The following is a 25,354-nucleotide window of genomic DNA, read 5'->3' on the forward strand; positions in this document are numbered from 1 at the left end:
AAAAAAAATGTGGATAGCACTGTCTAGCCAAAGAAGCCAATAACTGAAGATATGCCTACTGTTCCAAAAAAAAAAAGCAAAAAGGAAATGCTGGCCTTGCTGAATATGTTTAAGCCGGCTGTCCTTTTAGATCTCCACTAACGTAGTTAGGTTAATCATTGATGAAATCATCTAGAAAATTCAATCAAACAAAACCTTGTGTTGACTGAGTTATCCAAGTAATCCTGGTCTGGGCTATAATTCTATTTATAATTGCATCTGTTCTTCATTATCCCTGCCAACAGAGAAACAGAGGCCACCGTCTGGTTGCCAGCCCCCACTCCCTGCCTCTCCAAATCAGTAACTCTCCTGGAAAAACATGAATTCACAGTCATGGCAGAGAGGCCCCCCAGGTGTCCCACAACTCCTGCTTGACTGAATTTTCAATAACAAAAAGAGCATTAAGGAATATTATACCAACGTGACAACTCACTTTGCAAATGCAGTATTCATACGTTTTTATAGTACAGTACATCAAGAAATCTTTTAAAAAATAAACTTTATTCTCAACAATATCTGTAGTCTCCTGTATTCTACTCTGTGTATTGTATCAACTATGGGACTAAATGGTTCCTTTCTATTTCTTAACAGTTTGAAGGGAAAAACACTGAGCCAGGTGTAGGTATGGAATGAGCTGCCGTTCCTTGCAGGACTGAAATAGGCGGTCAAGTGATATGCATAATGTGAATCCCATCCTAACTATTGCTGTCTTCCTAGGACAGAACATTCAGTTGATTTCACAGAAGGCAACAAGTTGCACATAAAGGTGGAGAGGTTCTAGGCCTTTATAAGATATCATGTAAATATATTATATATTATTATTATATATATAATATATAATATTATATATATATATATAATATATAATATTTTATATATTATATATAAAATATATAATATTTTATATATTATATATAGTATTTTATATATATTTTTACATGACATCTTGGAAAGGCCTAGAACTATATAGCCCTGTTACCAACTAGCAACAATCTTTTTGAATGGCTGCACATTTTCTCTCTCTATATATAAAATATATAAGGTGGAGAGGTTCCTAGGCCTTTCCAAGATTTCATGTAAATATATACACACACACACATATATATGTGTATATGTACATATATACACCTAAGATGTCATGTAAATATATATACACATATATATGTGTGTATGTTTATGTGTATATACATAATATGTAACTGTATACATAATATGTATATAGTTATATATGTGTATATATGTATAAATGTGTATATATGTGTATGTATACATATATATATTGTTTTACATGACATCTTGGAAAGGCCTAGAACTATATAGCCCTGTTACCAACTAGCAACAATCTTTTTGAATGGCTGCACATTTTCTAAACCTTTCTTTTTGAATTGTTACAAACTCTTCAGCAATTGTGTAAGGCAGAAAACAGCCTCATGGGCTGGGCCACAGTGGAGACCAATCATGTAACATCTGGTCCTCAGGTTCGCTGTGTATTGCCCTCCACACCTTCAGGACCCCTGCTATCCTGTGTGGGATCTTGAATGAGTAAAGGCTGTCACCCTGGCCACATGATGTGTTCGTTTCCTGAACAGATATGGAGAAATACCACACTCCGCAACTAAATACATGGTCTGGGTTTCCAAGATCTGAAACAGACTCTCACGGTTAACTAAAAAGTAGACAACTGTGAATTTGAGGATTGGCAACTTCAAAGCTCAAGAGAGTGTGGTTTAATCTTTTTTTTTTTTTTTTTCCTGGCTAAGATACAAATCCTCAAGCCAACCCCACTTTGGTGTCCTATGCTCCTGCCTGGTTTTCTTCTTTCTACCCATTTCTAGTGCTCCTGGCATCTACTCCTTCCTGGCTTCCATCTGGTTCCCGCTGCTCAATGCCTACTATTTTCTCTAAAACCCAGTGGTCTGCTCCTCATTTCTCTGACAGCAAATCTTTCCTTCCGAAGCAGAGGGTTTATTCCGTCTTCACTGGAAGCTCCTTTGCAAACACTGCCCTTCACTCTGGCTTTGGTATCAGACTGGAATGTGAGGGTGAACAAAAAGATTGGAAGTTTTTAATGTTCGATTCTCATTATACAAAGCATGGTCTACTGATTTCATGATTATTAAGTTAAAGATCAGACGCCAAAATGTGAGTAGAAGTAAGGCAAGTTCCCATGCTTTCTGTCAAGCTACATGACCAATTGACAAAACCGAACCAACAAGCTGAACCCCTAATACATGGGTGTAAGTTGCAAGCATATTTGTGATCTATATGTTGTTCCTGAGTGTTAATTCCTGATGAATCTAGCTTGGAGTCAGAGATACAGTCCCAACATATATCTATTTGTCTTTGTAGACAGAACACTTCCCTCTATGGGATTTCATAACTTGAAACTGCCAGAGTTTAATGTTAGTTTTCTTTCCCATCTAGAACACTCACATTAGTAATGATTCATAAGTGAATAGTCTTGAAATTGATATTAAAGTATATATATATAAATGTTATATATGTAATATTTTCAAAAGGGCATCTTACCTATTATAACTGCATGTCCTTGACATTTTGTGGAGAATGATACACACATTAATGTTCATCTGCTGTCAATATAGTCTATAGAGCAGAACAGATGAATCACAGCAAAGACTAGCATAAAATGTGGTGAACACATTGGCGAAGCAGTAGAGGAATAATGAGCTAACCACGAAGCAAAGAGTCTGTTTTCCGCCAAACTTAACCTAGCAACATATATTTGAAAAGCAACTTTTCCCTATATTTTGTGTATTATGATTGTTCTCTGAAAAATCATACTTTATTATTTGTGAGAAAAAATGACACTGATTGCTACGATGCATTCTAAAAAATGTCTTCCCTCTGAACAGAGGTAGCTATTTTAAGATTCTAAGGGACAGTTTGTCAATTTAATGGCAATCATGGGATGATGCAATTTTCTAAAAATGTGTTGCAAGCAACTCAACACAAGAATGAAACAACACTTGCCACCAGTTAGAACAATCTTCACCTTCAGAAATCCAATTTCTACATACACTAGAGCATGTCCTTTTAGTAAGAAAAATGGAACTGGTTTAGATTTCCAAAGATGTTGGGTTTCTCACACTCACACACACACACACACACTCTCTCTCTCTCTTCTTGCATTGTGTGAAAAAAAATTCATAACTGTGATACAATGCATATATAGCATAGGATATTGTTTATATACATTGGTTTTGAGAACATCTGCAAAGATATAACAAATCAGCATTTGGTTTCAGGAGCTACACTCTGGGGGCCGGTTGACAGCAATCAAGGGAGCGTGCTAAAGGCAGGAGGAGCTGGAGAGCTTTGCCTCCTGCAGAACAACCAATGTTGGAAGGACCATCACTGTCCTGTTTAACAGTATGTCACTTACCAGTGTTTCCCTTATCCAAAACCACGTTTCCATGTGCATTATATAATAAGTTGAGCCCATGCCCCAAGGACATTTCAGTAAATAATCGGTTCAATTACGTAACAAACAAACAAAACAGAACGTAGCATGTTGAATGTCCATCAGAGAACCTGGCAGGTAATAGACGGTTGGTTAAACAGTGGGGAAATAATCAGTTCACAGCTCTGTCACTTTCACTGAAGCTAAGCAGTCACCTCTGCCTCCACAGCCCAATCTATGGTTCTACCCAACCAGGAGGCCCATTTATAATTATATCCCCCTTCAAAACTGCCCTTAGTGTTTTGTGTTTTTTTTGCTAAAAATATGTCATTAAGGAAGTGACAGAAAAGTAGGAAAAGGAGAAATTCAAGGATTTGTCCATGAAAACCCTGTCCCCTCCAAGGTTGGAGCTTTGTTTTATTTTGTGGGCAACCTTGTACACTTAGAACTTGCAGCAGGTTCCTGTAACCATCACACAAATTAGTGGTTTTCAGCCTTTTTGGATTTGCACTTTGATATCCTAACGCAGTTGGGACAAAAGCTAGAAGAGTCGTAGGTTTTTGTTGTTGTTGTTCCGTTTGCTCCTTTAATTTCTCCTCTGTCTCTTCTCCAAGGCATAACAATTTGAGTGTTGACATTCTTTAGTATTGTTAAGAAAATGCCTAGAGGTAAATCATCATATCAGTGTAATTAGGCCAGCACCGTTTTTGGGGGAGGCACTTGGCAGTTTAAATTTCACCATATAACTAAGATGGGACACATACCTTTAAGAATTTAAGTTGTTCTGTAAGGTGATAAATATTTTTACTTAACAAGTTATTTATAATGGACTTCTGGAGAAATTGCTTTTCTATTTAGTAAGTGGCAAAAGAACATGAGTCAAGTTGAATTCTATATTCAATAACATTATATTCAATTTTCTTAATTATGTGTTTTCCCCATTGTGCCCTAAAATGCACAATATTCTACTCTCCATGCATACATATACACACAAACACACAGTAGCTTACAATATAGCAGGTAAGAGTGTGGGCTCTGGAGTTGGAATCCTAGATCTACCATTTAAAATTGTGTCATCTTGTCTTACATCTACCATTTAAAATTGTGTAATCTTGAGCAAGTTACTCAACCACTCTGTGCCAGTTTCCCTTATTGGATCAAACTGAGCTGCCTGTCCCACTTCCACAGGTGCCCTTTCACCTGTTCCCTGAAGGTTTAGTTTTGCCAGCCAAAATCAATACAATTGGGCTCCACAACTGGCTCCAAGTCACAAACCTTATCAGTAGCAACTCCGTGACAGTAAAAACAAATCTTCCTTCTCCATCACTCTCCTAACCACACATTTTCACACAGGTGAAGAACTTAACTGTTAATCTAAACTTGAAGTCAACAAGAACAAAAGCCTTCTAACGTAAACACTATATACTACCACCAGAATTTGTCCCTGGAAAAATTCTGATACTGTGAAATTACTATCTGTCTTTCAGGCAGGGTGTTCAATACAAGTCAAATAGAATGCACTGTATAACTCAGTTTGATTTAAGCAAAACAACATGTGCACAACAAATGCCTGGGGCCAGGAAACTGTGTGGCCTAAATAGCTCTTTTGTCCCTAGATTTGGGTAAAAGTTGGTATAGTTGGAATTTTCTTAAATGCAGACACCTGTTTGTGTTTATTGTTGTGAATCTCATTATGAGAACTTTATATGGGACATTTATATAGTAAGTAATGAAGCCCATAAATTTGATGATGCAAAGATACTGTTCCTAATTACCAACATAGTCTGGAGGAAATGCTCATGAAACTTTAAAATGCAACTTAAATTAAATACATTTCCTCCTACAAAACAACTTTTTTTTTTTTTTTTGAGACGGAGTTTTGCTCTTGTTGCCCAGGCTGGAGTGCAATGGCACTATCTCGGCTCACCGCAATGCTGCCTCCCCGGTTCAAGTGATTCTCCTGCCTCAGCCTCCCGAGTAGCTGGAATTACAGGCACCTACCACCACACCCGGCTGATTTTTGTGTTCTTAGCAGAGACGGAGTTTCTCCATGTTGGCCAGGCTGGTATTGAACTCCTGACCTCAGGTGATCCGACCTCAGGTGGCCTCCCAAATTGCTGGGATTACAGGTGTGAGCCACGGCACCCAGCCCAAAACAACTTCTAATAACTCTCTCGTCATTCATTTTTGACACATTTGCAATATGAATGCAAATCTCCCAAGTATACATGAAATTATCAGTTGGGGAAAAAAATGTGGCCAATAAACATATAAGAAGATGCTTTACTTTGTTTGCTTATAGGGAAAAGGAAATTTGAAAAGTGATATGATACCATTTCATACCCACCAAACTGGCAAAAATCAAAAAGTCTGACAAGTTTACTGTCAAGGATGTGGTAGAAAGGAAAATCTTTCACACTGCTTATGAGAGTGGAAAGTGGTATAGTCTTTGCAAAACAAGCTGGCAGTATTACTAAAGTTGAAGCAGGGCTCGCCCTAGAAAAGTCCATGCACCTGTACACCAGGAGATGGGGAAAAGGCTGTTTACAGAAGCATCATTGGTAAGAGCAAAAACCAAAAACTAAATAAAATGAGAACAACCTCAATGGCCATCCACAGAAATAACTGTTTCAAGAAAGTATCACTAGATGCTAACATTAATAGCAAAGGTATAAAAAGCAGTTGGGGAGTCTCAGAAGATTTCCTACAAGTTAATCACTAGTTACAGAAAGGAACCTAGTAACTTCACAGAGGAGCAATCTGCAGACACTTTCTTAACTAAGTGACCACTAACGGGACAAACTGACATGTCCCTCCTGATACGATGTACTAAGGACACCCTATTTCTTCTGTGACATTCCCACCAAAAATAGCACAGCTTAAATCTAACCATGAGGATGTAAACTGAGGTCCGTTCTACAAAGTAACTGACTTGTATTTTTCAACATTTCAAGGTCAAGAAAGACAAAGAATCTATTCTTGATTAAAGAAAACTAAAGAGATATCACATCTAAATGAAATGGAATCCAAGACCAGAAAAAAAACAATAGTGGATTAATTGTCAAAATCTTAGTAACATTAATGGATTACATAATCTTATCAATATTGATTTCTTGATCTTGGTCACTATATTATAGTTGTGTAAGAGAATTTCTTTTAGGAAATATATTTTGAGGTAAAGAGCATCATGTATAAAATTTATTCACAGATGTTTTATAAAAACAGTATTCTGTGTATGTATAGAAAGAGAAAGAATGATTAATTTTTAAATTTTAAGTGTGGCAAAATGTTAACATTTGGGAGATCTGAAGGAAGGGCATATGGTATTTTTTGTACTGTATTTTACAATTGTTTTACAAATCTGAATGCTTTTCAAAATAAGAAAAGACAATCAGACAAACATTGAGCACATTTTGATTTGTGGCCAGGTATGGTGGCTCATGCCTATAATCCCAGCACTTTGGGAGGCTGAGGTGGGCGGATGCCAGGAGTTCAAGACCAGCTTAGCCAACATGGCAAAATCCCATTTCTACTAAAAATACAAAAAAAAAAAAAAAATTAGCCGAGCATGGTGGCACATGCCTATAATCCCGGCTACTCAGGAGGCTGAGGCATAAGAATTGCTTTAACCTGGGAGGCGGAGGTTGCAGTGAGCTGAGATCACGTTACTGCACTCCAGCATGAGCGACTGATGAAACTCTGTCTCAAAAAAAAAAAAAAAAAAAAAAAAGGAAAAAAAAATCAAAAAACCATTTGGATTCATGGTTACCACAGGGAAAGGATACTTGGGAAGGGGAGAAGCCGACAGAGGTCTGCAAAGGTATTGGTCATGTGTATTTCATAAAAAATAATTTTATTTGTTTTCTTTAAGGAGTAAATACATGTTCCAGGAACTCATTTATATAAAAAGTAGAAAACAAGTATTTGCCACATTAAACAGGTGCCCAGTGCGATGCAAGCTCTCTGGGCTTTGGCGGAGATGAGGGAAGGATTCTTGAGGAGACACCGAGTGAGAAGAATTCTCAGTAAGAATTGTGAAGGAGTCCTGTGGGCAGGAGAAAGACCAAATTAAAGGGCTGCGGCTTAAAGGCAGATGTTGCATAAGGAGTACTTGAAGGTGGTCCCTGGGCCTTTGACCCAGGCAGTAAGAGGACACTAGAGTTAGGAACTCCTAGATCCAAGATGTTCCACGCTAGCAATGGGACATTTTAATATGTCTCCATATTTCCCTCAGCAAACTGGATAATTCAGAAAAAATGAAATGCACAATTTAATATGACTCACCACAAATAGAAAAAATATTTAGAAATGTTCAACAGCTAAAAATTCCAATGTGAAATGATAGGTTGTGCAGTTTAAAAAATAAAGAAATCATGGGCCTAGAAAGCAATTTTCTTCACAATCACATCAATTCATGAAAGGCAATAATTAAAATGGTTCCTTTTAAAAAGTCCCTGAACCTGTTACATTTTCTAAGAAGCATTGAACCAAAATGTCTGGGCTCTTGTTTCCAAGGCTAGGCAATATTCAAAGCCCTTCAGTTAAAAAAAGGAAGATAATGCCATACTGCTCCCCTTTTACTACAATATTTGCAATGCATTACCCTTTCAAAATTGACAAGGTATGGTTAGAACATTTTTAAAAAACCACACATATGCATATACATCTATCCATTCATCTAACCAAGAATCATTTATGAAGCTATTATAAAACCCTCTGTCTGGAAGCGATGAGATAATAACTAAATAATTACAATAAAAATTAATTAATGTATTCAAGAAGTGTTATGGAAATACAGAAGAGGAAGAGACTAAATCTGCCTATGGACTCAGAAGAGGGTATCAGATGAGGGGCAAATTAGCTGGGTCTTGAAAGGCAAGCAGGAGCTGAACAAGAAGAGAAAAAAGGAAGTGTCCTCTGGGCAGCTAGTGGCATGGGTGTGCATGGCATCCTTGGGTAATGCCCAGAAACTTGAGTGGCTGCAGTGTGGAAAAGGTTGGAGGAAAGAGAATACTAGAAAGTGAAGCTAAATGCTAGAGAGGTAGATTGAAACCAAGTGAGATGTAATCTTTTGAGGGCAATAATCAAGAACATTAGCAGCATTCTGGTATGGCTATATCATGATCAGAGCTGTGTGTTCACAAGATGCAGGCAGAATGGAGGGTGGATAGTTGCCTGGGGAGAGACAGGAAGACAACTAGTGAGAAGGCTGGAAGGAAACCACAAAGACATTGCAAAACACAGTGTGGGGAAGAAATACTAAGTGACTTACATAGATCACTAAGGTCAGGGAGATGTCTGAAATATTTAGGAGGTAGCCTTGCCAGTACTTGGAGCATGAACTGCTGTAGGGTGGCCAATGGTGGAAAGGATTGAGTGTGGTTTTAGTTTGAGATTTCCTGGATACACTGAGGTATACAACTCAGGAAATAAAAGCAGATTTATGAAGCAAGAATCTGTGTTATATCTGGATCCTGTTGAGTTTGATGTAACTGAGGAACTTCAGGACAGAGATATCAATGGGCAGAGCTCAGAGATGTGTGAAAGGATGAAATCATCAAGGGGGGTTTTGTGGGGAAGGCAGAGAGATATATTAGATCCCTGGTACACCCTAACATTCAAAGCCCATTTTTCCTCAAATTGTTCCATGGGCTGAAAATATATTGAATAATACTTGATCCACTCTTCTGTGACCAGAAATATAGTGAATCTGTTTACTGATGAATCAAAGATGTCATTTTGAAGCAAATGTCTGTGTTAAATGGTTCAGACTATCTTTCAGAGTAATGATGATTGAGTCCCCGTACACAACTTAATAGTCCGCTTGTCAGGTCCCGTACATAGAGCGCATGGTTCTTCCCACAGGCTCCTCAGTACACAGTACTAGGGAATATATGGAGAAAGAAGTACAGAGCCTTGTAGGTCTGAGATCTGTCATGGATGAAATATATTCTCACCTAAACAAAATGATGAGGCCTGGTCAGAGATAAAGCCCTACACAGACCTAGCCTGCACACCCAGACCAAGCCCCGCTAGTCATCTTTCGTGACAGTCTAGGGTCTACTGAATCACAGTGAGCTCGTTCTGAGATGCTCATGCCCAGGCACAGGAGCACAGAGGCAACTGAGCAGCACTCTCCTTGGCCCGATGACCACTGTGACAATGAACACGAACGTAGCTTCAAAACTCTGAGGCATGTTATCACTTGATCCTTGATATGGTTTGGATCTATGTCCCCACCCAATTCTCATGCCAAATTGTAATCCCCAGTGTTAGAGGTGGGGCCTTGTGGGAAGTGACTGCATCATGGGTTAGGTTTCTCATGGTTTAACACCATCTGCCCTGGTACTGTGGTCTTGATAGTGAGTCTCACATGATATGGCTGTTTAAAAGTGTGTAGTGCCTCCTCCCTCTCTCTCCTTCTCCTGCTCCTGCCATGTAAGATGACCCACTCCCCCTTTGCCTTCTTCCATGATTAAAAGCTCCCCGAGGCCTCCCCAGAAGCAGATGTTGCCATGCTTCCTGTATAGCCTGTGAAACTGTGAGCCAATTAAGCCTCTTTTCTTTACAAAGTACCCAGTCTCAGGTATTTCTTTATAGCAGTGTGAGAACAGACTAATACAATCCTCATAAGAATTTTGTGTCTACTAATTTTACAAGGATAAAAGCTGAGGTCTATTAACTTAATCAAAGCCGCATAAGCAGAGGGTTAGATTTAAGAACTGTCTCTGGTGTTCTATAAAAGATAGTTCCCTCCACTTTGTTTTAGCATCAGAAAGCAGTGCCTGGGGAAGAGTTAGTCCTTTTAATCTTTTAATGCACTTTCTGAGCATTTTTATGATTGGCCCCACAGAGATGTCCACACCCTAATCCACAGAACCTATAAATATACTCATTTCCATGGAAAAGGGACTTTGCAAATATGATTAAGATGGAAGACCTGGAGATGGGGAAATTGTCCCGGATTATCTAGGTGGCCCAATCCAATCACCAGTCCTTCAGTGGGAGAGGAAAGCAGAAGCATGGGTCCAAGGGGTGCAACATGTGAAGAACTTGAACCATCACTACTAGCTTTGAAGATGAAGGAGGGAGGCCAGGGTTAAGTAATGTGGGGGCCTCTAGAAGCTGGCAATAAACCTCAGTTTGTATCCAGCAAGAAAATGGGGACCTTGGCCCTACAGTCTCAAGAAACTGAATTCTGCCAACAGCTCAAGTAAGCATGAGACAAATTTTCCTCTACAGCTTCACAAAAGGGTCACAGCCTTGCTGATACCTTGATTTTAGCCTGGTAAGACCCTCACCAGACTTCTCACCTACACTACGGTAGGATAATACACAGATGCTGTTTAAGTGCTAAGTTTATATAGTCTGTCATTGCAGCAACAGACATCTATTAAGATCCTTTGTATCTCTGCAAAGTCACAGGAGCCCAGACTCAGTCAAGTTCTGATCATTGAGGGCACTGAGACAGCACACGCAGTAATTCTGATCACTAGACTTTTGGCATAATGTCAGCTTACAAAAATGGCTCAGGCCCAAGGGCACAAGTGGACCTTTCCCCGTGCTCATGAACTCGAGGAACACATTTTCAGCTGGCTGCCAAGCATAGGTCACATTTTTGAAACACCTGGGTAGAGTCTCAGCAAACAACAGGTAACACTGACATCACATATTCAAGAAATAAACCAGGCGTGTGTGCCCAGGTTAAGCGAATGTGTAGTATTTAAACATCTTTACAGGTAGTGCTCTATTGGGTTTAAGGCTCATTCACTTTTACTGGAGAGCCCCATGGAAATATATTCTAGATTTCTATCTTATGAAATTACGTGTATTGCAGATGGTGCACTGGGCTAAAGGAGAAAATACCCTGGGTATGAGTCCTCCCATGGCATTGCTCTGTGACCCTGACCACATCCATTTAAACCTCCTTGTGACTCAGCTTCCTTCTGTTTTATTTTATTTATTTATTTTTTTTGAGATGGAGTCTTGCCCTGTTGCCCAGGCTGGGTGCAGTGGCACAATCTTGGCTCACTGCAAATTTTGCCTGCAAACTTTGCCTCCCAGGTTCAAGTGATTTTCCTCCCTCAGCTTCCTGAGTAGCTGGGGTTTCAGGTGTGTACCACCATGCCTGGCTAACTTTTGTATTTTTAGTAGAGACAGGGTTTTGTCATGTTGGTCAGGCTGGTCTTGAACTCCTGGCCTCAAGTAATCCACCGGCCTCGGCCTCCCAAAGTGCTGGGATTACAGGCGTGAGCCACTGTGCCTGGCCTCTTTATCTATTTTAGACTAGATTTTCTTTCAGGTCTAAATGTTTATGACTGTATAATCTCAAGAAATGTAGCACAGTTTTTCTTTTTTAATTAACAGTATATATTTCCTGTGAAGCTGGTATACAGAAATGCCAGTGGAAAGAATTTTTAGGACAGGAGATACCTTAAATCACTTAAGACAAATTAAAAATGTAAACATTCAACATTGGCTCAAAAGTGTGTCAAAGCGTGTTTTCATGAAGAGACAAATGCTTCTAATAAATATAGCAAAAGTTGTTATCAGTAGGTGGTAGGAGTGTGGGTGGTTACTAGTGTTTTCTGCATTATTTTCTATATTTTGAACTATTATTATAGTAAAACTCACAAAAGCTTAGAAAATAGAGACGTAAGGCCAGGAGAGGTGGCTCACACCTGTAATCCCAGCACTTTGGGAGCTGAGGCGGGTGGATCACTTGAGGTCGGGAGTTTGAGACCAGCCTGGTTAACATGGCAAAACCCCATCAATACTAAAAATACAAAAAAAATTAACTAGGTGTAGTAGCACACGCCTGCAGTCCCAGCTACTTGGGAGGCTGAGGCAGAAGAATCACTGGAGTCCAGGAGGCAGAGGTTGCAGTGAGCCGAGATTGCACCACTGCACTCCAGCCTGGGCAACAGAGTGAGACTCTGTCTCAAAAAAAAAAAAAAAAAAAGAAAAAAAGAAAATACAGTTGTAAAAGGAAACCATTACACGAATGCCAGAACTTTAAAAAACAGAGCAGAGTCATTACAATGCTCTAAAACCGTGTCATGAAAACTCTCTAACATCCTAACCTCAAGGAAGGAAGGATAGTTTTTAAGGGCTAAAATAGCATTCACATTCACTGATACAATCACACAACTCTGGTGATTTATTAAGGGTTTTAAAAAAATTATAAACCGCTCTCCATGTGTCTGGAAACAGACTGCTTTCACAACCCTGTGGCTCACACTTCTTGGACTTTAATCAATCATTTTCTACACCCTGCTCGGGGTGGCCTCCACCTTGTGACTGCTAACAGCATCAGTGAGAATGGCACTAACATCCTAGCTAGGCAGTGAGGCCTGAGTGTGCCACCCAGGTGCCCACCAGGACAGGGGCTGGTGTGGGATTGGTGATCACACCTGCTTAGCTGAATCTTATTTATTTAAGAATATAAACGCATGCCAATCAAGATTTTGTTTTGTTTCTTTTTAATCTTTGAAGAGCCTTTGTGGGAATCTTGAAATAAATTCTACTCAGTTTACTTCAATTTGCTGCTATTGTACAGATATTATATGCTGGTGCTTGGTCACCAACATCTGTCCTCTGGAATGTGTCTTAGAATTTCTTTACTGCAAACCGGGCCCTCAGATTTCCTTTTGCATGCCTAATCTATAGTCCTGTCATCTCTAAGTATGACATTCTCTTTTCCCTTTGGCAAGCATTTAGTAAGCACCTACTATGTGCCAAACATCTTGCTGCCCTGGAAATATGGAGACTATAACCACGGTCTTGGTCTTGAAGGTCTCTCAGAGTATCAGAAGTGTAAGGGCAAAACCACGCCTCTTCCTCCTCCTCCAGGACTGGCAACAGAGACACATGTCATTTGGACTGTGGATAGCTCTACCAGAGATCAGACTGGCTACCAGGGAAGTGGTGAAAGGTTATTTCTAGTACGTCAGCCTCCCATTTCCATGCTCTATTATCCTAATGGGTCAGGGATCTTCCCAAGATACATCTGCTCAGGAATGGACTTACGCTGTGGAGTGAAATAAAGTCCTCACAACACTGCCTTGTGCATTTAAGGTTGATGACTAACTGTGGAATAAAATGGCCTGTACCTTGGTTAGGTATCAGTTGCTAGGAAGACAATGTGGGCACAGGGCCGAAGGCAGAATCTGCAGCCTTGAGACCCTCTGAAATCACACTGGGTCCAGGACAGATCATATTACCTTTCCCAGGTGAGAGCAGGGAGGAGGAGGTGATAGAAGCAGAGACAAAAACCAGGGACAGACACAGAACTAGAAAACGAGAGGTTCCTGCTGCTTTTTCAAAGGCAAGGGAGACAGGATCTGGTAGCACAGTTCAAACTTGTGCTCACGTATGTTCTATTCATGTGGATGCTGACATGGCTTGGCACAGACCTTAGGCCAGAGACTGCAACTACAAACATTCAGCATGGGAACTGGAAAGCCTGCTTTCTTAAAGCAGATGGGGCTTACCCTTCTCCTCAGGATAAGAAAGAAGGAAATGGGATTGTATGCTTGCCTCTGAGGCTCGATAAGGTCAGAAGAACCTGACTTGTTCAGCCTTTGCCACCACTGGCTGTCTTTTGCCAGTCTCCATTCCCCTAGCCCTGTATTCAGGATGTGTGAACAGCCATCCTCTTCATTGCATTCTTAAATAACCACGTTTTATGCTACCATCTTCATCGGTGAAATACAAATGTGGTCATAGATCATTGGGACCAAGTCTTCCAGTTGCTAAAATCAGATATCTTAATCAATAATCATCTTATTAAGATGAAAATAAGTTTTATTTTAATTCTCTATGAAAACCCCTTTAAAAGGGTAAGATCTCCCCAGATTTTTAGGACTAAAGCATTCTTGAAGGTCTTGGTGTTCAACTCTGTGGTTTTAAAGACAAGAACACTGAAACTCAAAGAAGCTTAAAGACTTGACCAAAGTTACACTGCCTGGAAACCACTGCTTTCTAATGACAAAAAGATACATTTTTCAAATTGATTGGACAGAAGCCATATAATGGCTTCTGGCTTCAAAAATGGAAGTTAATGAATGAACTTTCCCTGTTAGCACTCAGAAAGGTTCTGAAAGCATCTTATCTCTGCATGTTGGTATGCCAACAAACTTTATGACTAGTAGTTTCTCATGTAGGACAAATTTATAACCCACCATAAAGATATGTTTCAAAGAAAACTTAAAATACATTCTTTTCGCTTCAGAATAAAACTTCCTTTGAATGTGTCCAATTTTTAAACAACATAAAAAACAAAAAATAAATGTCTTTAAATATTAGTTCTCCACATATGCACTATCTTCAAAAATACTGAGTTCCAACATCACTTCCATGTTTGTGAAGATTACTCAGCTGCAATCAATTTCCATTTGTCATTCTAAAGAGCTGTGACAAAGGGACATTTAAGAGCTAATCAAATAAACAATGAGTATTTGAGAATAATTTAATTATCATATTTCATTGAACAGTAAATTTTGTTAAGTTTTTTGTTTGCTTGTTTGCCAAGTCAAATGTTCATGCCTGTGTTCTTTTTATAGAATGTTTAATTTGAAAGGCCAAAGAGTCACTGGTCATTTTGACAGCCTCAATTAGTCATTTAAGTTGGTAATTACTAAGATAATTATATGAAGAAAAATCTCATTGTGTTAATCCTAAATGGTGTCATCTTTTCAAAGAGAACCCTTTTCAGATTTTCAGATCCTATTGTTAAACTCTGCCATTTTGGTATTTAATTTAAATTAAAGAGCTGCCTAGCTTCCTAAATTCTACATGTCTGAGAGGAGGTATGCTGACATTGAGTTAGAAATACAGTATTTTCACATTTAAGCTGCCCAAATTAAAGAAACTTTTAGTGATTTGGTACTATTAATTCTTTTTGTTTGTTTGTTTTTTGACAGAGCCTCGCTCTGTCGCCCAAGCTGGAGTGCAGTGGAGCAATCTCGGTTCACTGAGACCTCTGCCTCCCAGGTTCAAGCAATTCTCCCGCCTCAGCCTCCTGAGCAGCTGGAACTACAGGTGCACGCCACCATGCCCAGCTAATTTTTGTAATTTTAGTACAGATGGGGTTTCACCGTATTGGTCAGGCTGGCCTCAAACTCCTGACCTCAGGTGATCCTCTCATCTTGGTCTCCCAAAGTGCTAGGATTACGGGTGTGAGCCACCGTGCCTGGCCGGGACTATTAATTCTTCTAATCTCTGAGGCAGATATTTTCACTTCAATCCAACTGCAAAATATTAACGTTTTCAAAGGCAAGTGTTTTTCTGTATTGCCACTAACTCAGTCACATTCATTAAATTTTATTATTTCTACCTCATTAAATGTAGGTCAACATTTCGAGTCCAGCAAACACAAGCATTTATTTCCAGCCGCTAACACTGCTGTGAAAGATAAGAAGTAAACAAGTCTCACTTCAATGGGGGGGATAAAAAGAACCATCAACCTTCTTATTTGTAAACAAGAACACCAAAATCAAGACTACAAGAGATAATGTAACAGATGTAATGTTGCAACCAAACCGCCCCCCCACCTCATGCTTATCTTGCTAGAAATGTATTTCTATAGAAAGAGAGGAATCAAATAATGCCCCTTTCACAGTTGAAGGAGCCTTTGTTTGCAAAGCTTAACTCACTCCGTGCCAGTTCTGTCCTTGGGAAATGTCTGAGCAACAGTGTCCAAAGTTGGTGTCACTCCCAATATCCCAGCTTGCTGAGATGTCATAAATGAAAGACTGTTAAGCAGAGAAAAGTAGCCACAGCTCTTCTTTTGTCAAGAAACTCTTTTTTAGAAACTCTTCCTACAACTAGTACTCTGAGGGTTTCTTTTCTCTCACTGCTTTTGCTGATGGATGCAAACTGCATGTTTAATGAGGTCCTTCCTGCCTGGTGGAGCTGGGAGGCAGTTATAGAGTAGTCAGGAGGAACAGGCTGTGGAGTCAGACTGTGTGATTGTGGACTCTGGATTCACCACTGAGGAGTCATTTGATCTAAAGAAAGTTCCTGATCTCTAAGCATCTCTTTCCTCATCTATAAAATGAGGATACCAACCTTTTGCCATCTGGTTGCTATGAGGATTAGAAGAGGTTGCACAAGTCTAGTACTTGGCACACAGGACATGCCCAATACCTTTCTGCAGGATTGCATTTCCAATGCTTGCCAAGATTCACAAGTAGACTGTGAAGAGGATGACACAAGGGCCGTCATTATCAGATGCTAACAACCTGGACATTTTAAAGTTATAATTCCACTATAACCTTTCAGTAATGTGCATTCAGCCCACTCTTCTGACTTTCCTTAAGCAACTAATGTGCAGTAAGAATGGAGACTCCACCCCTCTTATTTACCAATAGCAAATATACTATAAAAGTAGTGAAACAGACAAGTTCTCTCTTTTCAATAGCACTTATATTCCAAGGCAAGAGCGTTGGAAGACAAACAAGAAATTAAATCAATAAAAAGATCACTTTAGATAACAGTAAGAGCTATGAAGACAACTAAACCTAGTAATGAGATTGAGAGTGTTGAGGGTGGGGAGCCTGGTGGGAGATTCTCTGGTAGGAGGAGTAACATTCACCTCACCCTGAAACACATCTTTAGGGTATGAACTCTCACCCTCTGCTTGGTAATCTGGGATGACCTTTCTGAGAAGGTGACATCTGAGAATCTGAGGGATGAGAAGGAGAAGTTGTGAGAACTCTGGGACAAAGAAGTGGGAAATTCAAGAGCCCAATCACCTAATCCCCTAATTTCACAGATCAAGAAACTGAGTCTTCAAAGAGAGAAGGGACTTCATCAAGGGCCACAGAGCCAGTTTTGAAATTCTGGTCTCCAGACTCACAGGCTCTGACATTTCCAAGACCAACACCCATTCATTAGAATCCCATATGGCCAAATTGTTACAAGTGCATAATGGAACTCCAACATGGATAGTCAAGAAAAGAGTATCTCAAGATGATCGTGAAGCACAGCCCATCAAAGAGGTCATGAACCACATTATAGCATATGGGGAAATCAAGATCTTTAACTCCATGGAAGCCCATTCTTATTGCATTCAAGCATGAATTCAAGAGGTATCACTTTTTCTAGGAGTCAGTGACTGTGAGAGAGAAAAACATCTTCATGATTTTATGATTCTAACAGTTGGATTTTCTGATATCACCAATTATTTTCAAATCCCTAAGGGTTTCACTCAATACCATATCAATATAGATCTTATATGTCACCAAGGAATCAGTGTTAATTGTGTGTTGTATTAGTCAGTGCAGACTGCCATAATAACATAACATAGACTGGGTTCGTTAACAACAGACATTTATTTTTCAGAGTTCTGGAGGCTGAAGTCTGAGATCATGGTGCTACCATGGTTGGGTTCCTGGTGAAAGCTCTCTTTCTGGCTCGCAGATGGCCGCCTTCTTGTGTCCTCACATGACAGAGAGAGGGCGATCTCTCTCTCTTCTTCTTTTAAAGCCACTAATCTTATCATAAGAGGTCCACTCTCATGACCAAATCTACCCCTAATTACCTCCCAAAGGCCTCACCTCCTAATAGCATCATATAGGGGGTTAAGGCATCAACATATTAATTTTGGGAAGACACAAACATTTAGTTCGTAACACATGTCTTTCATGAGTTGAAGTAATTGTACTTAAAATTCTCTGTAGGAGGAATAACATTTGCCTTACTCTGAAACACGTGTTTAGAACTCTCACCCTACAACCGAGGGTGAGAACTTGTGCTGACTTAGATAGCAATTATTTAAGTATGTTATGGAATTTTTTCTTCACCTGGAAAATTAAGTTCACACTACAATTAAGGGGCTAGATGGTAGATGAAGGAGAGAATATAACACAAACAAGTAACAGATTTCCTTAAAGCCATTTAACAATGAACCAAATCCCATTTTCATTTCTAAGTGGTGTAGACCTCATCTCTGCTTTAAGTAAAACTTTCAAATAGTTGCAGAATAAACCACATTGTATTGGACCCTCCTCAATTGACTTTATGTAACAAGATACTGCAAAAGTGTGGCTGAAGATGTAGGTTATTTTCATGTTTCTCAAATTTTAGTGTCCTTGCAAATCACTAGGGGATCTTATTAAAATGCATTATCTGGTGGGAGCCCTTGGATTCTGTATTTCTAGCTAGCTCCCATGTGATCTAATGTTGCTGGTCCTTGGACAACACTCTCAATGACGGGACTCTATCACATCATGCTACTGTTTGTAAAAACCCCAGGAAAAAAAATCTTGTCTCTTAAATTTCATTGTAAGTTAATGCTGAATATGTCTAGAGCAAATTTTCATTTATCTAATGGACTTCTTAAATCTCATGGCTGATGGTGTTTTTCTCTTTGACTTGGTCACCAAGAAACACCTTTAACAAAACTATAGGACTTAATAGTGATGTATTTTATTTACTGGTCCTAATGACCTACACCTGATTACATCTAACTTTCCGAATATTGTTTTTTTCTTTTCTGGCTAATATTGCTTTTCACTCCCCTTACTATATTTTGTTGTTGTCGTCTCACATGCATCTTTGTAAGATACTTAGGATCCCTCCTTCAAATAAGATAGAATGTGAATAAAGAATCCCAACACAACTTAGTTAAATGGAAATCCATGCTCCAAGACACACAATGCATTGAGGAATTTCAGGCCCATGTGAGAGTGGGGTAAGCAATTGAGAATGGAGAAGCAGACAGTTTTGAAGTAGATTGCAGGAGGATTAACCTCATGCTCTTTCACAATTTTCTTAAGACTTTGCCATACAGGTGAGATGGGGATGGCTGAGTGAGTTCATATTTTAAAAACTTAACTATTGAAATTCCGGTTGTCTTGGGAAGATCTATTATAATCAAGGGTACCTGGAACAGCCTCTGCTATTGCAACTAACCTCAGGGGAACACTGGAGTGAATACTGACAGGTACTCTGAAGCACTAGTGGGAAGAACAATTTTCCTGTTCCTTAGGGAGAACTACATCTTGGGTAGATCAAAACGCAACACCAACCAACATCAACTACTCATATCCACCAATTTGGAGATGCTTTTAGAAACAGCTAAAAAACTGGAAGGTAACCCCTCCAGTTTTCTATTCAAAATGCAGAGGAGGTCCTGTGTCAGTTGCTTAACTTAGGGAAACATGTTTAACCCTATGAGTCTCATTGGCCTCCTCTGTATTTTGCAACAATAATAACTTCCTCAAATGATTGCTCTGAGAATTATATAGAATGCTTAACACTGTGCCAGGCACATCGTACATTCTTAACAAATGGTTTACCATCATGCATTCATTATTGCTTTCTTTTTCTATGCTAGGCCTTAGAGAATCTGGTTGTGAAGAAAAAGACAGCCAAAACCTATACATGTTGATTCATTCTTTCAGTCTTTGATCCTTCTAGAAGTTTTCTAGAACGCACTTGTGGTTACTATTTATTTTCAAAGTTATTTCTCCAATGCCCTTGAGAAATAAAAAACGTTGGCAGACACATCAGTAACATTCAAACTTGATCTTGTAAACTAAGTTTGTGTTGACTTCTTCTCCAGGCAAAGAGGTCAAGGGACTTTCCTCATATGAAAACACAAACGTGTGATTTCTGCTAAAGCATAAACACCCTTGTCATAAAGGACTCTGTCCAAAACAACAAAAAACAAAACAAAAAAACACAAACAAAACAAAAAGACTGTGCTGTGAATGCTAAACAAGCAGGCCCTTATATTGCATATTGCTTTTAAACCTGGACAGTGACAGCAAAACAAGTACTTCACTTTCATTCACTGTCACTTTCTGCATCTAGCATATGACTTTTGGGAAATTCCAGTATCCCCCACTCAATTAAAAAAAAAATCCCTCCTACTCTCAACTCTTGAATGCCACCAAGTTCAGAGGGGAGAGAATTCTTCCTTCTAGGAATTCCTCATGCTCATTAAACATGTTTACATATTCATTACTTCTCAATCAAAGCTCTTTGGTTGGTCAAAGGTTCTGCTTCTTACTCAAAGCTCTCTAAAATATCAAAAGTGGTATTATTGGAGGCCTGAAGAGTTAGGAAACATCACAGAAAATAAATAGAATTTACCGAAATAAATACTTTCCTCTCTTTACCCCTTACCCTTTCTGGTTGGGTAGGAAGGGAGAAAACTTACTGGTTAAGTATAATCACTTCTGGCAGGATGCTTTCTCTTTAAAATAAGTTAATAACAAAATTAGATACAATCAAAAACGAGGAGTTTTTGTCCAATAATAGAGTAAATATCATAAAGGCATTAAAAGTGCGTGTAACTAAAGTGGTAAGCTCCGAATGAACGACTTTAGGCCAAAACTGACCAAATGATTATTTGACTCTACTAAATGCTTCCTTTCCATCATCTGACTCTATGTAGATCTCATCCTTCTGCTTACCTGAAGCCTTCCATTGCACTAACCCACCTAAAGCATTCCATAAATAAAACCCTATTTCTCTCAAAGTGACAGATCTCATGGGGTGTTTGCAAAAAGTTAACCTATACTTTTTAAAAAAGTATGTTTCTTTTGAAATGCTCTCAAATACAATATATATGCAGAAAAGTGCACAAATCCTAAATGTGTATCTTAATGAATTATAGAAAGCTATTGAAATGAACTAATTCATGCTAGGGTACAGATATACCTCATTCATTTTAAAAGATGAGCTTCTTATCAAAAAGGAATTTCTCATTAGTGGCATTACAACTTTGAAGCCAACATGGAATGCATATTCAACCAAATGTAATAAAACACTCCAGTTCTGATATGAGACAAATGTTCCTAATCATTTTCGGCTGAAATTTTACCCTAGAGAAGCCTGCTTTATGAAACAATCAGGAATGAGATTTCAGGAAATTATGTGAACTTGACTTGATCCTTTGAATTGATCTTTGAATGAGTTGTCTTTCATTTATTTTCTATGGAGAATTTTAGGATAATGAAGGAGCAAATATTTCTCCTTTTGAAATGTATGTTTTTGCTCATTACTGTTCTCGGGAGGGGTGAAGAATAAGGTGGGTCCTGTCTAGGAGTCTGCAAGTACATAAGCCTACTACATACAGCGCCTTGGGTAAAAACTGACATCAAATTTGCTTTGGCATACACCTCTACTGTCCTCAACTGCCTTAAATTTTGGCTTTCCCAGTCATTACCCTCACTCAGCATCTCCTTGATCTCTGCTCTCCATATTCAAACACATTTTGAAGGCTTCCTGTCTTCTCTCTCTCTCTGTGTGTACACACATCCCATTCTCAGAGACCAAAACTACCTTGTTAATCTGACAACCTTTTCTAAACTTATTGGATAGAGCAGAGTTCAAACCCTATGGCAGATTTTCGGCAATGTCCTGGAGGATTTGGGTCCCCAAAACAGGGATTTCAGAAAGGGGACTATATAAATCTAGCAGTAAGATAGGTTTTCTCAGCAGGACTTTCTACTGTCTTTCAAATACCTTGCAATAGAGGATGGCTTGCTCCAACACACACCCACAGTTCTATGAGTCTGTATTGAAGTCGGGTACCCATAGTATTTTCCCCAACATCCTATTATTTTTCACCCTTGACAACCATGTTTTGAGAACTTGAAGCAGCAGATATAAAGAGTCTTAAGGGATTGGATCAATGTAGGCTAAGATTAGTCTCTACCACATAGTCCAACGACAAGGTTTTAGGTTCCAAAGGGATGCTATACCCCTACAGAATCCCACCCAGTTCAGGTGCCAGTTCATAGAACTCATCACCTTCCTGTTTCCCTTCAAGAGTTAACTGATGGGATGGAATGCAAAGCACGTGTGTTCTTGCTGCCAAAATAGCAGCCAAAACTGCCTGACTAGATGTGTAAGATCCCATGAAATGTCTTGGCAAAAGCTAGTTTAGGAGTGTTGGCCAAGGTGCTGAAGCGAAGCAAGGGGAGTCAGGACCACCTTTGCCAGTGAATCTCCCCTCCCCCATCTCTTTTTGAAGACACCAAGCTTATTCATTTTGACAAGATACCCTAGGATTTCAAATCTGACATAATTTTGGAGAAAGCTCTGTGTGTGTGTGTGTGTGTGTGTGTGTGTGATGTGTAGAAGGGTATGGGATGCATACTCTATAGAAATTCTAGTGCTACAAAAATTCTAGGAGAATCTACTTAAAAAAACCACAACACTTTAAGCTGTTTATTCCCACTGAACGCTTTGTGTTTCTATCAGATCCTCAGTGAGATTCAGTCCAATGAGTCAACTGCAAAATAAAGTTATTGTCAAGGGAATGGCAGAAAATGACAAAATCACAATCCTGAATTATCATTCAGGTACTTTCTACTACTGTCTGGAGATTTTCTTATCTCTACTTTTACTCGAATTGAATCTTTTTTTCGAATGTTCTTTCGAACAGTTTCTCTTTGCTGTCCTGAAAATGTGTACGCTGATAGCAGAACCACATGCTGTCCCTGGCACAGAGTGAGCTAACAGTTGAACCACCTCTGGGTAACTGCGGTCTGCAGCTACTGTAAGTGCAAGAGAAGGCACCCTGGCCACCAATTCGTTTCACACTCCAATCACCCCCGCCCGCTCTACACCCCCTGGGCACTCGATGCCTCTTCCCTCTGCCAGGCAATTTGCTTCCGTTCTGTTCAACTTTCCGACCTCTGGCTTTAGAGAATAGTCCTGGCTGTGGGAACTGGCTCTGGGCAGCTTTTGGCGCCCTCCTCATTGGTGACTGGCAAGAGTAACACTTTCACACTCTTAAAAAGAGCCGTTTAGTTCCTAATGATATTTACTGGCAAAAAAGAAAATGAAACACACAACCCGGATTCCGGTCCACCAAACGCAGGCCAAGAGCGCGGCTGCTGAGCCTCGGTCTTGCTGAGAGGCTGTTGTTCCCACTCGCTTCCCGTTTCCACTAGAATTGATTTGTCTCTTGCCACCTCTCCCCTGCAATGTGGATCTACTGCAACGCAGGAACATCTGGGTTGGTATGGAGAGGATCCTAGCATCAGATGCTGGCTGCTGCCCCAGGGACTTCCCGCGGAAATCACCCAACACTTAGAAGGCGTTTCAATAAGGAAGTAACCAGTAAAGCACTGCTGGCGGGAGAACCCCGCGAAACATATTAGAAAAATACCAGAAACCGCTGGAGACCTAATGACCCATGTCTCCTCCAGCCTGTGTGCCTCAGCTCTTTCTGGAGGAGTATTAAGTGGTTTGTGGGTTTTTACCCTGCGGTGGGAGGGTTGTTCCAAGTACATCTATTTCCGCGATAGTTAAGGTCGGGGGTCCCAGCTCTAACCAGGGCGAGGACCACTGACTGCATCCCTCTCTCAGCGCACTGGTCTGTTCGCTGGAGGGTGAGAGAGACGCGCAGACCTGCGGACCAAGGGGTCCGGTTCTGTAGATCCCCCCGACCCCACCCGGGGTCTCTGGCACTCTTATCACTTAGCACCAATATGACTGGCAGTGCATTCCGGTCCCTTCCCACCCCGTTAACCCCCCTGCACATCCTCTCCCACGCTGCGCTTCTGCTGCCCACGCAGCTGTTCCTCTAAGCGTCCCGCGTGCACAAACGCGCCCCCGGTCCTTACGCTTCGGTGGCGCTGCCTCGCGGAGGTGGCGCCGGGGGCGCCCGCAGAGGCGGCGGGGGAGGGAGTGCGGAGGAGAGGACCCGCTAGCTGCGGGGACCTGGGCCCGCCGAGCTTTTGGGGAGGCCGGGCTCGGTTCCCCTCGGGCGCCTGGGGCGCGCGGGAAGGCGCGGAGGACGTGCCGCACTCACCCGCTGTTGCTGCCGGCTGCTGACGACCACCGCGGCGGCGGACGCGGCGCTGTGCCGGAGCTCGGCCGCCTGCCCAGGTCTCAACAGGCTCCGGGTGAACCTGCGGGTCCGCTCACCGGCCATCGCCCGCCACGCTGATCGCGCCGCTGGCCCGGGGCGCGCGTCCCGCCGGTCTTCCCCGCGCCAACCTTCTCTATCCACCCGCCGTTCAGGAAGCGGAACTCGGAGTCTTTCCCCCCCTCTTCCTCGCTCAACTCGCAAGAGGCGGGTTTTTCTCTCTTGCACCCCCACTCTTCCCACCCCCTTCCCTCCTCTGAAGCTTCTCGAAGACTTTCCAAACTCTGCGCTCCCCCGGGCGCGCGCGGCCAACTCGGCGGGCGGCCGGGGCCCTGCAGCGGCACATCTGGAGCGGGCGACGCGGGACGCGTGTGGGGCGGCTCCCGCCCGCGCCGCCCACACGGGCTCAGCTGGCCGGCCGGGGCTGTCCACGCCGCCCGGGGGAACTGCAGGCTGCGGGAGAGGGGGAGGGCGGCGGGCGGCCGCCGCGGGGCTCCGGGCGGGGCCTGTCCAAGGCTGTCGCCTGTCCAAGGCCATCAGCCTCATTTGGAGGCTGCTGGGAGAGTTGGAGCCCTGGATGCATTTGCCGTTTAGACCTCTGTTTTCTGGGTCCGGCGAGTGGGTGGGGGCCAAGCTCGGTTCGCCCTGCCATCCTCGGGAAGGGGTCAGAGGTTTATTAAAGATCTGGTGGCTGGGATCCCAGCAGCATCACCCACGCCAGCGTTTGGTAGGCTCACTTGCCAGAAGTCCATGCTCAGGGCCTTGGAATGAGCTTCCTCATTCATTCACTCCTTCAACGAGTATTTATTAAGCGCCTACTATATGCCAGCTCACACTGTTCTGGAAACCGAGGACACAGAGAGGAACTTAGTAACTACACTTTAAGGCTGTGTGGAGCTGATAGGCTTTTTCGGGGTAGGGGTGGGAGACGGCAAGTAACCAAGTGAACAAATAAACAAATACAGAGAAATCAAGGAGACAGTTTAAGCTACTAACACGAACTCAAAACCAATAAATCAGCGTTGTGGGGGTAAGAGACTTTGGGTGGCATTAGGATG

At 41.2% G+C, this 25,354-nt stretch overlaps 1 protein-coding gene across 2 annotated transcripts in view; it reads right to left on the reverse strand.

The window, feature by feature from the left end:
- The window catches only part of DOCK10 (dedicator of cytokinesis 10), a 279,740-nt gene extending 255,145 nt beyond the window's left edge, over positions 1-24,595 (reverse strand). The window contains exon 1 of one of the 2 annotated variants that reach the window (XM_025404350.1): positions 24,240-24,595. In XM_025404350.1, the coding sequence (XP_025260135.1) occupies positions 24,240-24,362 (123 nt within the window). In that variant the 5' untranslated portion in view covers positions 24,363-24,595. The remainder of the gene's footprint in view (positions 1-24,239) is intronic. The other variant, XM_025404349.1, reaches the window with a different exon arrangement.
- Between the last annotated feature and the right edge of the window lie 759 nt (positions 24,596-25,354).

The sequence above is a fragment of the Theropithecus gelada genome, chromosome 12 (genome assembly GCF_003255815.1).
Source record: "Theropithecus gelada isolate Dixy chromosome 12, Tgel_1.0, whole genome shotgun sequence".
NCBI classification, from domain to species: Eukaryota; Metazoa; Chordata; class Mammalia; order Primates; family Cercopithecidae; genus Theropithecus; species Theropithecus gelada.